The sequence below is a fragment of the Lissotriton vulgaris genome, chromosome 7 (genome assembly GCF_964263255.1).
Source record: "Lissotriton vulgaris chromosome 7, aLisVul1.2, whole genome shotgun sequence".
In the NCBI taxonomy this organism is placed as follows: Eukaryota; Metazoa; Chordata; class Amphibia; order Caudata; family Salamandridae; genus Lissotriton; species Lissotriton vulgaris.
The window spans coordinates 1,043,476,608-1,043,491,820 of NC_141695.1; the positions used below are offsets into that span (position 1 = coordinate 1,043,476,608).

Genomic DNA, 15,213 nt, shown 5'->3' on the forward strand with positions numbered 1-15,213 from the left:
TGACGGTGGGCTGAACGAAGATTGCGCGTTGGTTGATGAGGAGTAATTAAAGATTTGAGAAACGCGAGGCCGGGACAGTGAAGGGCCTTGAATGTAAGGCAGGCCACTTTGACAGCTGCCCTTTGGCCTATTGGGAGCCAGGGCAATTGGTGAAGTAAAGGTTTGGCCGATTGCCATCTGGGGGTTTTGTGAATGAGTCGGGCCGCTTGGTTCTGAACTACCTGAAGGCGGTGTAACAGGGATTGTGGGAGACCGCAGTAGAGGGAGTTGGAGAAGTCCAGCCGGGAAAGCACAAGTGCGATGACAACTTGGGTAAGTGTGGCGAAAGTAGGTGGCAGACTTTACGAATCTTCCGGAGCTGGTACATGCAGGATGAGATTACCGCACCCACTTGGGCTTTGAGGGACAGTTCGGCGTCGATAATCACTCCCAGACTCTTCACTGATTTGACTGGGACTGGGGGGGGCCGAGCTCTGCGGGCCAGAACTGCGGGCCCCAATGGGCATGACTGAGTCCAGGAAGGAGCAGCTCGGTTTTCCCGGGGTTTAACTTCAGTTGGTTTTGGTTCATCCAATGCTGGATATGGATCATAACTGCGTGAAAAGTTTTGATGGCAGAGGGTGAATTGAGCAGAAGGATAAGCTGTAAGTCGTTGGCGTAGTTATATACGATGATGTCCCATTTCTGGAGAGAGTGGATCAAGGGCTGGAGGTATAAGTTGAATAGAAGCTGTGAGAGGGAGGAGCCCTGGGGGACTCCACAGGTCGTGGGGGTTTCTGCTGCAGTGTAGGGGCCCAGACGAACAGCCTGAGTTCTGCCTGTTAGGAAGGACTCAATCGACTTGAGAGCGGGACCCTGGATGCCTGCCTGTCCGACACGGTGGAGGAGAATGTTGTGGTCCACCGTGTCGAACGCGGCCGACAGGTCCAGGAGCACGAGGGCTTGGGGAGACTCCGCGTCCGCATTCCTCCTGAGTGTGTCCAGGACTGCCAAGATGACGGCCTCAGTGGAATGGGCAGGTCTGAAGCCGGCTTGGTTGGGTTCAATGTTACATGAGGATTCGATAAAATTTGACAAACATCGGGTGACGTGGGCCTCCATTAATTTCGAGAAGTAGGAAAGGAGGGAGATGGGGCAATAGTTCGACGGTTCCAAGGGGTCGGCGCCAGGTTTCTTGAGGAGTGGCACAAGGATGGCCTCCTTAAAAGAACTAGGAACGATGCCGCTACTGAGTGAGCCATTCAGCAGGGGTAGAATACAATCAGGTAGATTGAGGCAGATACTCCGCAGGACAGATGGCGGACAGCAATCGTTAGGGGAGCCGGATTTCACTCGAGTGGCGAGTTCCGCTAATGAGATGGGGTACAGGGTGGAGAAAGTGGACAAGGTAGAGGTATTATCGGAGGAGGTGTCCAATGGGTGTAGCTGGGGTAGGGGAGGTATAGAGTTTTTGATTTTTGTGATCTTTTTCACAAAAAAGAGGTTGAGGGTGTCACATGCCTCTTAAGTAGGGGTCTGGGCGGGGAGGGTTCTATCATCAGTGGTGAGCTCGTTCATCACTTTGAACACCTCCTTAGACTTGTTGGCCGCTGACGAAATCCTGTTGGAAAAGTGTTCCCTTTTGGCTAGGGTGATAGCGGTTTTGTATACTCTGCGCGCAGACATGTAAGACTGCCTGGCTGTGTTGGAATAGTCACATCTCCAGGTACGCTCCCGCTGGGGCGTTTTTAGTTATTGCTGTTTAAGGTCATCAGAGAACCACCTGTGGGAGTTGTGATGCCTAGTGCGGGGGAATGTGATCAGGGGGGCAAAGAGGTCGCTGGCTGACTTCAGCCAGGATCCAATGTCGTGTTCTATTCCTTCGACGTTGTCAGAGGGATTGAAGACTGGGCGGGTGTCCGCCAGGGTGATGAGGAAGCCCTGAGAGTCGTGTGTACTCCATTTTCGAGAGGAGCCGCCGACCATCAAAGGAGCAGGAGTTCGGCCGACGACAGTGATGGTAGTGTCTACCAAGTAGTGGTCTGACCAGACACAGGGGGATATGGCTGGCTGGGACAGAGCCTGATTGCAGGTCCAAATCTGGTCCAGAATGTGGCCCTTAGTGTGTGTGGGTTGGGTAACCTGTTGGTTGAGGTTCAAGCTGTTGAGAGTCTCGAAGAGCTCTGTAGCATGGGGACCGGCGTTAGTATCATTAAACCAATAGTTCAGGTCGCCGAAAAGGGCGAAACTGGAATGCTGCGTGAGTAGGTTGGAAAGTTGTTCGCTCAAGATGGTTGGGAAAGATGGCATAGAGTGTAGAGGCCGGTACAAGAGGAGGAAGGTAAGGACACCGGTGTCAGTCTCCACACTGATGAGTAAGTTATCCACTTCAGGAAGTGGAAGGGAAAAGGAGGAGAGTGATTTCAGACGTTTGGATATGATGGCTGCCACCCCACCCCCGGGCCGGTCGCCGGGACGATCGGCATGGAGAATGTAGTAGTCAGGGGGGAGGGCCGCCAGAATGTCTGGGAGGGACTCTGATGTTAACCATGTTTCCGTGAGCAGGAGCATGTCGGCTGTCAGTCAACAGGATGAAAATATCTGCATAGTGCTTTACTAGCGAGCGGGTGTTCAAATATGACACCCTGATGGACGTTGCGTTCCTGGACAGGCTGATTGGGGGTGTGCGAGCACATGGGGAGTGTAGAGCGGGGGTGCATGAGGCCGGCTGTATGAATACGGCGGTTGGTGTTAGGAGATAACGGGGGGGCAAGATGCTGTAGCTCTCTGAGAGACTGAGAGGAGTATGAGATGGAATGGCCAGCGTGGCATGCCCTGATGCCCAGTCTGGCGCGGACGGGCGCAGACGGGCTTTCCTTAGGCGCGCCTTCGGAGCGGAATCGGCGCGCCCGCTGCGCTCGTACGCTGCGCGTCCTAAAGAGGCACATTATTTATGTGGGTGGAGGGGCGGCGTCGGGGGCGTGGCCTCCAAAGGGGCGTGGCCTCCGTCCTCGCCAAAATGGCGGTTGTCGAGAAGTTTGTGGTTGAGGGGCTGTAGCAGCGCTAGATCCACTACGCGACAGCAAATAGGTGCAGGTGAGTGCCTAGAGCACCAAGGTACAGTGACAATAGTTAACAGAAGAAAGTTTTTAAAATGGTTAAAAAAACGCTCCCGGCTTCCGCCTCAAGAGCTCTCGTCTATCTCATCCTTTGCTTCTCCCTCCCTACCCCCAGCTCATCTGCTGCCCTCTTCTTCCCCTATCACACTTTCCTGGTTTCCTTTTTCGTATCCCTTTATGTTAAATTGCATCTCTTACCAAACTTCCCAACACCTCTGGCAAAACACTTATAAGGTCCCAGAGGCGAGACCTATTGGCTATGCCAATGTTTGTTTTCTATTAGGACTTATCCCTTCGCATTGCTTAGTGGAATCTCTGCAGATAATGCTGCTTGGCTGAGAGTTTGTGCATCCACAGGTGTTAAGCCTTTAAGAAAAAGCTGTGAGTAGGGAGGAAGTGGAAAGTGCTATGAGGCTTTGTCCATCAGTAAGAAAGCTTATGAACAGCTGCTTCAATTAAAGTTGCAGCCTTTTGCAAGCAAGTGATGGACTGCACATTAGCCAGCTGGGATGAAAAGCTTGTTTAATGAACAGTGTAGAAATTAGAAGTAAAAATATTCTCGGATCCTGAAATTTGGGATGCTCGGAGGATTGGCCTGGGATAGAAAAGGAGAAGATTCCATAATGGTCAAATCAGGATTGGAGCTATCAATGACAGCTAACCAAGGTTGACATTACATATGAATTATATTAAACCATGCTTCCAAAGCAATGGGCAAGTAGAAATTCTTATATTAAAGTTGATCTGACTTCCTTTATTTAGTACTAATAGACCATATTTTTAGAAACACCGCTGTGTTTTGTCACCTCACTTACTAAAAAAATTCAAATAAGGTGAAAACAAATGCATTCCTGAGCATGGCATGAATAAGAGATTCTAGAGAACAGCTCTAATTTTGCTTATCAAATTAGCCGTCACTTTACAGTCACAAGCTATATTATTCGCGATTCACTGCACATAATATTCTGACTTGGTCTCCCTTAGGAGGCCCATTGCTTATACCAACAACAGATGGAGTGAGTTCTTATTAGGAGTTCAAGTGTTGCTTGAATGGTTAGAAGTCAGAATTTCATGCACCAAAATACCATATTTCATAAATATTGTGCCGTACTTATCGTTTACAAAAACATTACCTAATTGGGTATATTTTACTATTATTAATTCCAATTTGGCACTATTTTGTAAACAATATTTAAGACACAACATTTAGGTAAGATCACATTTTGGCTGAATACTCTGGTGCCAAAGGTGTTCTTGTGGAAATCATTCCCATTCTGATGTGGAGTCTGTGGTTTATTTTTGGAAGATGGGTGAGGGTAATGGTGAACCACCGAACAATACAACTGACCGCAGGACAGATTCAAAGATGTAGCAGGCAGGTATTTTTAAGACCTCCCACACATAAGCCCCCTCCCATCTGGGCGAGATGGGAAACAGCAACCAGCCCTGGCAGACTGCTGGTCGACCGGCCCTAGGAGCCAGGGGGGGAAGGTTGCTAGCAGGAAGCACTGCTCCCGCTTTTGTTACAGGGTGCCCATATTGCAGCACTGCTGCAAAACCGGCCCCCAGTGACAAAACTGGCCCCCACCCCTCTGGCCCACCAGGGAAATGCCCTGTGCCCGGTACCGCCAGTCAGGGCCTGCCTCTCACTCCTTATTTTCTCCATCACATTGAGCATAATATTCAGTGCTCCAGCGTTGATTGGTACTGATTTGTTTTCTTCCATTTTTCATTTCTGCAGCCTGCAGGCCAGCCCTCCCTATCACTCTGAGTCCTTTTTTAGGTTTCGCCTGGCGTCCGCTGCGCAGCAGCGTTCGCGCAGGCAAAATCTTTTGAGAAGCAGTATGTGGCTTTGTTCTGCCTCTCTCTTCCATTGGCTAGCTCCATAAATGGAGGCTAGCCATTGGAAGAGAGATATGTCCGTCATTGTCCGAGGCGATTCGTGGGCATTCATACATTTTTTCCTTCTCCTCCCCTTTTAGAACATCATTGCGGCGGTGGGCGGATGTTTTTTTTTTTTTTGCCATCATGTTTTCCTTGTTTTCAAAGTGCCTTTTGCCGGAGTGGGCTGCGAGAATTAAGTTCCCAGTAAGTACTTTGTGTTTGCGATCAGGTAAGCAGCATTTTCTTATACTTTTCTTTTCACTTTGTACGTCTACTCGTCTTATGTCGTCTCCGTGTTTGTTTTCCGTCTTTGCGTGTTTTGTTGCTGTCGTCTCACACTCCCGTCCTGCACAGCGCAGTCACCACCTGTGCAGCGGTGCTGTGTCCGAAGCCATGCCAGCGCGCTTCCAGGAGAGCCTCTCCGCCGCCGCTGGGAAGATGGATCTACCACCCTTGCAACAATAGCCCCCGCGGGGTGCACCACTGGGGGGCGGGGAAGTGCCCTCCGAGGGGACCCCGTCCCTGCCCGCAGCCTCCGAGGACCCCAGAGCTGCTGAACATGCCGGACCACTGCTCAGGGAGCAGGAGAGGGGGGGGGCAGGTGGGGGCGGGTGTAGCCGTCCGGCGCTTTCTGTGGCCCAGCAGTACTATCCTGTACGGCACAAGGAGCGGCCCCAGTACCGCTCAGCGCGGGCCTCTTTACATCTAAAAGGAGCACAGCACTTGTCAGCGGGGCTCTGTGCTGTTTAACATGAGTTTGATTGGGGTGCAAAACCGGATGTAGGTACCTCTAAAAGGGGCGTGGCCCATGAAAATAAGGGCGTGGGGTACTTATGTGACCTCTATAGCGAACCACCAACTGATATTTTGGTACAAGATTAATTAAAACATGTGAAATATAAACAGAAACTAAATGTCTGACTTGGATTACCCTAATCTTTTTCACATGACTTGTTCAGAAATTGATCTGTGTTATTGACCAGTAAAGTCAAGGATGTGATGAATACAGGACCCGACAGGGACCTTTTGCAATGCCCAGTTTTATTAACTAACGGGTCTGAGGCAGGGATGGCTTTGATGACCGTGTTGCCCCCTTCCCCCAGAGCCCGACACGCTCCATGCAAGTGTGCCCACTCGTCCCATTTCCAGACTCTGTCATCGAGGCCTTTGGGACACCACAGGGCTTTGGAGTCCCTGGGAATCTGCAGGATCGAAGTTTGAGACATATCATCAAGGAAGCTTTTCACTCCTCTGAGGTCAGTAGGAGCATCATTGAGTCACAATGATAAAGCGCCCACAGACACTTCCGTTTGCATGGAGCGCTACAAAACACTCATGACTGCAGCGTGGACCATCATAGATCGATAACCTCCTGCTACAAAATAATAAATGGGATAAGCCCCCATTGCTTCCTATATTTAAGGGTAGACACTTCCAGACATACCTCCGAAAAGAACTTATTTACTTGGACAATCTCTGTATGAGTATGACACTCTACCTTACACTTGAATTTGTTAGATTTTAAATTACATGTAGTTATTTACAGTAACATAACACATACCAAACTGTGTATCAACATTAGGGAGTCTTGCAACGTTCGATTGTTGGTGGGGCTGTATTTAAAATTCACCTCCCAGATCTTTATTTGTGAGGTGTACTCAGACCTCCAGGAGCTATACGTGTCGCTCTATTTTAAAGTAAATAAGGGCTCAGTAAACAGTGAGCGCGCATCTGCGCTCCTCTTACCACCGGCTCTGCCCCCCTCGCTGAGGCTTCTGCTGAGGCTCCTCCCTCTCCCTAAGGCTCCAGCACCCCCCGCCTCCGCCCATCTGTGTCCAGCAGCAAAGGAAATGCCACTCGGTCTTCAAGGCGCTGTTGGGCTCCCAGTCAGGGCTGCGGCCACACAGAGGCACGGGAAGGCGAGCCCCAGCCTCCTTCGTGACCCCTCCCTTTTCTTCTTTCCTTCACCCTCCCATGCATGTCTCCTGTCCCTCCACCACACATTATTGTGTATCTTCTGGTCTCCCCTGTTTCTCCCTCCTTTCTTACGCTATTTCACTCCTCTCGTATCCTGCCTTTTTCTGACCTCCGAAACCTCTTTCCACGATCTATCAGCTTAGGCCTGACCCCACCCCAATTCCTTTGCCCCGCGTTCCTCTTGTTTCCATATTTGTTTTCTTACCCCCAACTTTTCCATCCTTAAATGCTTCTCCCTCAGACCTCTCCCTCCTTACTTTCTTCAAACCCCTCCACCCCCGTGCATTTGCCTCGACTCCCCGGCGACGGTGCACCACTATCTCACAGGTGCCCCCCCTTCTCTCACCTTCACACTTCACCTTCGTCCTCTTGCCTGATCTGTTGTGTCCTTGTGTAATGTAACTGGTGCTTCATGTAAAGCCTCCAAGACCTTCGGTGCGAGTTCGAGTTACATAAAACTGAAAAAACAGTCACAGGGCTGCAGCTGTGGGCATCTCCAAAGCACCCCCATCCTCCCTGCAATCAGAATTCACTGGTGTGTGAAATCCGCGCTTCAGAGAACCTTCAAGAGGTGTCAGCTGTGAAGAGGGGTCACAGACGGAGGGGCATAGGCGTCAATGCAGCGCCAATTTACACCTGAGGTTAATTTATAAGGGAGAGTCAGACCTGTGTCCCACCCCTACTTACTAACACGGTGAATGCCACATTGTGCTATATCAATGCATGTAAATAAAATAAAGTGTTGCATGCAGCACCTCGAACCCGAGGCATGCCCATGCACATTGTGCCACCCACACTACCGCCAGGTCAGTGCCCCGCCCTCCTCTCTGTGGTGTCAGACCTCACTCGTGTATGAGGGTGTCCAGCAGGAGTGTGTCAGATTCCACCAGCTGAGTGTGGAGCACACACAAGACAATAACTCGGACATCTGGTCCCCGAGGGGTGAAGCAAACTCTCCCACATTGTGCGTGGAGCTCTCTCAGCACATATTAATAAGATCAGCAACGTGCTTTCTTATAGCTGCATGGAAGCAGTTTCCTTGTGGATGATTCACAATTCACTTAAACTGAACGGCGAGAAGACTGAGATCTTGGTGTCGGTCCCAACCAGAACATCTGGTCACCTGATTGGTGGCCGCCCTCTCTGGGAGCCTGTCCCACAACCACGGAGTCGGCGCGGAACCTGGGGGTGTTAATTGACCCCGCTCTCTCCATGTCTTTGCAGGTAAATAGAACAGTGGCGACCTGTTGGGGTATTATTAAAATACTCAGAAAAATAAAGCACTATCTGTCTCCTCAGGCGCGGAAGCAAGTGGTGGTAGCTCTTGTCGCTTCGCGACTTGACTACTGTAATGCGCTATACATAGGCATTAATAGGAACCTGCTACAGCGTCTTCAGACTGCCCAAAACGCGGCAGCCAAATTTGTTTTGGACGCCACCAGATCAGCGTCCGCAACAGCAGCCAGGAGGGCCCTACACTGGCTTCCAATTGAATCGATGATTACTTTTAAAATTCTTTTCCTTACCTACAATGCTCTCTCTGGTAAAGGTGCTGGGGGCGTTAACAAGTTGCTTTTACCATATGTTCCGGGGAGAGAGCTCCGCTCCTCTTCAAAGAATCTGCTTGTGGTACCTCGTTTCTGCAGGATTAAGTGGGGTGGTAGGGCCTTTTCTACAATTGCTCCTAAGCTATGAAATACTCTCCCTGGCGAAAATAAATCAATGTCCTCCGCCTTGCTGTTTCGAAAAGCCTTGAAAACTTGGCTTTTCGCTAGGGCGTACCCGTAGTTGTGTTTATACTTAGTTTATGGTTTTCTGTTTGGCGCCTTAATGCCTTCGGGCTTAGTTGCGCATTATAAGATTTCTTTAATTTCATTTCATAGCGCTTCATACCTTGTTATTATGGTGAGCCAGTGAAGGGAACAAATCCCATCCCTGACCGAGAAGTGTTAAGGGCCAATCGGGCTGCTGCAATCTGGGCTATTTGAAGCTGATTAAGGCAGGAGGCATTAATGATGAATTGCAGTAATCCAATTCCGAGGTCCCCTGAGTGATGACAGATTGGTGCAGTTCCATGTGAGGGTGGCTCTGTGTAGGTTGCTGTGTGTGTGAGGGTGGCTCTGTGTAGGTGGCTCTGTGTGTGCGGGTGGCTCTATGTGAATGACTCTGTGGGTGGCTCTGTGTGTGTATGTGGCTCTGTCTGTGTGGCTCTGTCTGTGTGTGTGTGTGTGTGTGGCTTTGTGTGTGTTTTTGTGCTCTGTGTGTGTGTGCAAATGCAATAGGTCTCGCATTTGTGAGAGATTAAACTATTGGCATTGTAAATGACAATGCCATTTATTTATCTGTTTTCAAAACCCACACATAAATACAAAATGTTTCATTTACAAGGCCAATAGCTCTAACTTTTACAAAGGCGAAACCGTTGCATTGTAAATGCTTGTTATTCCCATGATAGAGAGACATGGCTGCAGCACATTCACACCTCTAACCATCTGAGCTGCCTGTATTTGCCTGATATATTCAGTTAGGTGAACTCAGCTGATGCTGGCCATGCATGACCACGTTCTTCTGCCTGCGTATGCCTTCCCCACAGTCTTGCTGCCTCCCACATATGAGACTGGATGTGTTGTTGTTCCACAAGCCTGCAGTGCCCTCCCAACAAAGCAGTGTCATGCTGCTCTCCCTTTACGGCACCCACCCATCTTGAAGCAGTAACATAAAGCTCTGAATGCTACACATTGCACTGATTGCAATCTACGAAGGCTTTCTGTACCCCGCATGGAACAGCAGTATCACTCCATCTGTGTAACTATGCATGATACTATGTGGTGGTTGTCAGATTGTGGTGTGAGCTGCCACACTGGTTTGTTGCCCCTTGAACTGCGAAGTACTTATGTGAGTGAGTGACCAGGACGGACACTCCATCTCAATCCTCACTGCTCCATAGCTATCAATTTTAATACCTTCAGGGTATCTTTCAAGACTTGCAATAAAACTCAAATAAGTATCTTTGCAGACATATTGTGAAGGGATATAAGTTAATATGAGGCAAGTTATTCCTGTGACCCTTCCTTCGTGATTGCTTTCACCACAGAGCCCACCTATGTAACAAGAACTACCCAATCTCGACTATATATTGCAATGGAGAACAATAAGTGTTAGCCCAAACATCTAGTGATTTTTTAATAACCATATTTTGTGCACCGTCCAGGCAAGGGCCCTGCGGTCACGTTGCTAAATATTTGTCATTTGGGGATATCTGCAGGCATTTTAACTTTTAGTTTAATTATTTTCAAAGCCAATTTAACCTCAAAAAGAAGTCCTAAGCAACCTCCGCATAACATCACATGCAAATATCAATGGTGCAACAAAAATGCACCTACTGTTGAGATTTGATCCTGTGAATAGATAGATGAATGACAATGAAGGCTCCCGTATTTCAGTATTCTGCTATCACTGGGAATAACTAAAGGATTTGGAGTCCCTCAATGCCTCATTTATATATTAACTCTTCATTTTGATTTCCAAGATATGAATCCCATATTGTATTGTTACCTTCAAGTCTATGAGCACTACCCGTACCCTTCCTTGATTGCTGTACACTCTCGATTTTTCTAGTGTACTATGTGTATTGTTTAATATTGTACACTACTAATATATACAGTAATGGGTATGATGATCAAAAGTAAATAAAACTCTTTGTAAAAAAAAAAACAACACATAATATTCAAGCATACATAATGCATAGATCATTTATCCTGAACAGTTACACTTTAGGATTGCTTGAGAAACCCATAACAAATTCAAATCCGCATGGCTAAGAAGGTAAAAAGTAAATCACTTCCAGCAATTTTGCTATTATTAGATGCAGAGAAGTCCTTTGATCGGGTGTTCTGGTGCTTGCTGGATAAGAACTTTGCAGAAATGTAAAAAGTACATTAAAGTGGGGGTCTAAGCCTCCGCTGAACTATTACGCTTTTATTTATGCTTAGGATGTATAATGTTTTTCTCGCCTTGTACTCTGTCCAGTGAACTACATTACAACATCGCCATCTAACAGTGTAATTAATTAATGTTTTCAAAATTGAGTTTTGTAATTAGGCAGCAACTCTGTATCTAGTAATTTCTACTAAATGATTTAAAATGTTAACTTTTAAACACTAGCAAAGCTAAGACTAAGAGCAACACCACGGTTTCCTCGTCCCCATAGCCAATAAATAACTGATTTTTCAACCAATTGAAGACTATCAAACGTTCCCCATTACTATCACGATCTGTTTTCCTCTACCTAATTATATTTAAGCACAATCTAGTCTTGCACACCAGAATACCAGGATAAAAGGTGATCATTAATTTAGTTAGTTATACCTTAACACGTGGCTCAGCACCTTGCAACAATTTAAAAGTTTGATTGTAAAAAACTGTTCTGTAACAAAATTGTAGATACATAAAGGTTTATAGCAATTAGTGTCATACATATCGTTATAATTACCGCTGCTAATTCAAATAGTGACGACACATAATGTCTGCTGATTGGCATGCAGGAGTGTTCCAATTTTCTTCTAAACGAATGGCTGGTGCAGCATTTTTAAAACATAGGTGCCTTTTCAAAATGAGCATTTAAATCAAATCAAATCTCTCACAAATTTCACATACCTCAATGTATCTTTTGTGAACAACTGCACATCACAGTGGTGTCATAAAAGTAGAGGGCCCCCTCTGCAAAGTACATGGTGGGAGCCCCCAAGCTCTGTACCCAGTCAGTAGCTCTCAGGCCTCTGAATCACTTGCTATCCCTTTCTTATTACTGATTATAGTTAGACAGTTTTATTCCAGAACTTCTGTTAGAAGGGTTCTGTTAGGAAACAACATTGATATCTTACGTAACCCGAAACAAGACTGTATCCTTGCTGTCCTCTTTTTTTCTTTACATTTTTCTGATTTATCCAGGGCTTTTGTTGCATCATAAGATTGACCCTGAACTGTGAATAGAAAGATTGCCAAAATGCTGTAATATTCGACAGTTTATAAATCATGGATAGAACGGCGATCAGATAGCAACTTACACTTTCCGTTTTAAAATCCATGCAATGTAAATAAGCTTACCCTAAACACATCAACAACTTATTGTCACTTTTTGGAAAAAAGCATATTGACTTTGAGTGGCGATTGATGCTTTTAGGATTGCCCCTGCTGAGATGGTTAAATAATGAATGTCACTTTTAAAGAAAGCTTAAGCTGGGTGGTGCATTAAGAAATGAACTTACAGTTAGGAATGAGTTGGTTCATTTAAACACCATGTAAGGAGGGTGACTGCCTGAGAAAACTTTGTAAAGAGCATAGTCATAGAAAGATGCTCCAATTGATATTAGTGGATTTTAAATGACTTAAGAAGGCTTTTTCAATGCAAATATCTATCTGTGTAGAGTACATAAGGATAGAGTTAAGTTTACACTCATATAATAATCACAAAGCTAATTCTTGGGGTTGAAATTTGTTATAGTATCGGCGAAGGAAGAAACTCTTTCACAACAGCACACACAGAAAATTGGTGTGTAGACTATTTGTAGGTAGGAGGAGCAGTTTACAAGCATTGTTGAAGATACGCCAATGCCGCAGCTCAATCAAATTACGTTAGAGATGCTTCTTTTTATTTGTCATTTGAGAATGATGTGGCCTATGTTAAGAACAGATCATCTTTGGGCCCATTTCAGTCAACTTAAAACTAAGGCACTATGGGGAAAGAAACGGAATGTACTTTTGTAGAGCACCATAACAGCTGTGTCATTTTCTTGTGATATGTACTCATTTTATGGAGGTTAGCATGACTCACTTGTGTCATTAAAAGTCATTTAAATGGACATTTTTACAATTAGTTCTGTAACGTTGGTTGTGGCAGTGGTTCAAATAAATTGAATTAGTAATGGTGATAATGTTATTTAAAATTAGTGCATGTTTCAATTTAGGTAAATTGTTTATATTGAATTATTTGAAGATTTTAAATAGATTTATTATTTTGCACGGTTTAATTAAACTGTCTTAGTAAGCTAACCTAGATGGACTTTGCTCTATCCCTCCATGTTTTTCTAATAGCACTCTTTTCTCCCTCTCTTTCAGAAGCCTATTTATCAGCAGTCCCTGGTAAGTTTGTATAACTACATAGACTTTCCATTAGAATTCACTGTACAATGGCAAAATGAATGTACCTTTATGAGTTTAAAACCAATTTTTTTTTTTAATTAACAATTGCGAAAGTGAGTACATAAGAATGATAGTTCAAGTCGAAGCAAACCCCCCACCCACCCTGTAAGAAAAACAGCGTGTAAATTGAATAAAAAGGCGCACACAAAAAATAAGAAAAGAGAGAAGAAAGAAAAAAAAATAGTGGAGAGATGAAGTAGAAAAAAAAGAAGAGGTAATCCAGCGGCATTAATGATTACGTGCATGGAACAAGTCTATAAAGTTTTAGAGAGAAAGTAGAAGTAGGATAGGAGCAAGAGCAAAGTTGAACATACAAGCGGTGTTGAAAATAAGAAGGAAAAAGTAAAGAAAAAAAAAAAAGAAGCAAAGCAATGCAAGCCATAAGATAAGACAGAGACAATCGGGGGCTTATCCCGGCTGTTCCAATCAAGTTGTCAGTTTTTCACAAACCTCCAAGCCCTTTTTACGACCCTTACGCCTTTTTCTGGCGTAGATAGCTTTTTCTAGGTGATAGGTGGCAACAAACCTAGCCAGCCACTGAGAGAATGAGGGGGACTCAGAGTCAAGCCAGGCGGAGCCATCACAAATCCGCCATACTGCCATTGCAATGAAGATTACTCCATCGCTTTTAACACTAGGGATTTCAGACTGTGTACCCAGTAAGATAACAGTAGGGTTTAGTGATGTATGCTGGGTAGTAACTTCGCTTAGGAATTTCTGTACGTGGGCTAGTGTTGAGCAAGCTTTGGACATGTAGCAAATATGTGGATTGAGTTGGCTCCAAATTCCGAGCATCGGGGGCATAGAGTCCCTTTACCTGCCCCCCACTTCGCTATCTTCCTGGGGGTAATGTACAAGAAAAAGATAGTTTTAAAGTGTTGTGCCTGAAGCTTGGCTGACAATAAGATGTTCTGAGAGAGAGCTAGTGAGTTAAAAAAGTACTGCGTGGAGTATCGAGTTTTGTATGCCATTTGTCTGCTATGGTTTGTAAATCGTCAGGGGTTTGTCTGTTTAGGATGTTATAAAGCAGACCAATTCGGGGAGCAGTGGGGTTACGCAATGTGTTAAGAACATCTACTTCCATAAACCCTGCGGCGCCCCCAACCTTCCTGGAGAGATAATCGTGTATGGAGAGGTACTTAAAGTAATTGTGGTTCTTCAGGCTGAACTTGGATAGCAAATCGGAAAAAGATATAACACCCTCACTGGTTATGAGATCTCCCAGTTTTGTAATGCTAGCTTTGTGCCAGTCTGCGAAATAGGACCTTTCGAAGATAGCAGGAAGGTTGTCGTTGTCAAGTGTGGGGGAATAGTGATTAAATCTGCCCAGCCCGAAGATTCTACGGATGTTGCGAAAGACTTTGTAAGAGCTCATAAGCGTCTTAAATCTCACACGTTTGTAGTATCCGTATGAGGTCTCCAGGAGTAGGCAGCCCGAGTGTTGTTCGCCCAGCAGGAGTTGAAAGGGCGAGGCAGGTCCGGGTTTGGAGGGGAGAGGTGTTTCCCTTAACAGTTCAGAGCTATACTGTAGGACCGAGGCCCAATAATATAGTAAAATGTTAGGAAAGGACCAGCCTCCTCGTTCTGGAGAGATAGCTGTCTTAGTGCCAGCCTGGGTTGGGAGTATGCCCATATAAACTGTGTAAAGATTTGTTGAAATTTCAGCAGGTTGGTTTTGCTAAATTCCAAAGGTATTGTACGGAAAAAGTATAGAAGTTTAGGGAAGTATGTCATTTTTATAACATTACATCTTCCAACGAGAGTTAGGTGCAGGATATCGATCTGTTTTAGGGCCTTACTAGTATGAGCAGCAAGAGGGGCTAAGTTGCCTGTTACAATTTCCTCTAAATTAGAAGAAATAGAGATCCCCAGATATTTTGCCTTGGGGACCGCTCTGTAATCAGTCCATGCAATTTGACTATTTATTATAATTTGAGTTTTGTTTTTATTCAGAGCGTAGCCGGAAAGATTCCCAAATTTTAAAGCCTCAGTTTCTAAAGCCAGTATGGTATGGTATTGCAGGGGTCGGGCGAAGTGATGGCAAGGTCGTCGG

The 15,213-nt window shown here is 45.7% G+C and overlaps 1 protein-coding gene across 2 annotated transcripts in view; it reads left to right on the top strand.

The window, feature by feature from the left end:
- Nucleotides 1–15,213, top strand: part of MYOT (myotilin) — an 801,437-nt gene that overhangs the window by 275,404 nt on the left and 510,820 nt on the right. For both annotated transcript variants that reach the window (XM_086931487.1, XM_086931486.1), the window contains exon 7: nt 13,077–13,100. In XM_086931487.1, the coding sequence (XP_086787613.1) occupies nt 13,077–13,100 (24 nt within the window). The remainder of the gene's footprint in view (nt 1–13,076; nt 13,101–15,213) is intronic.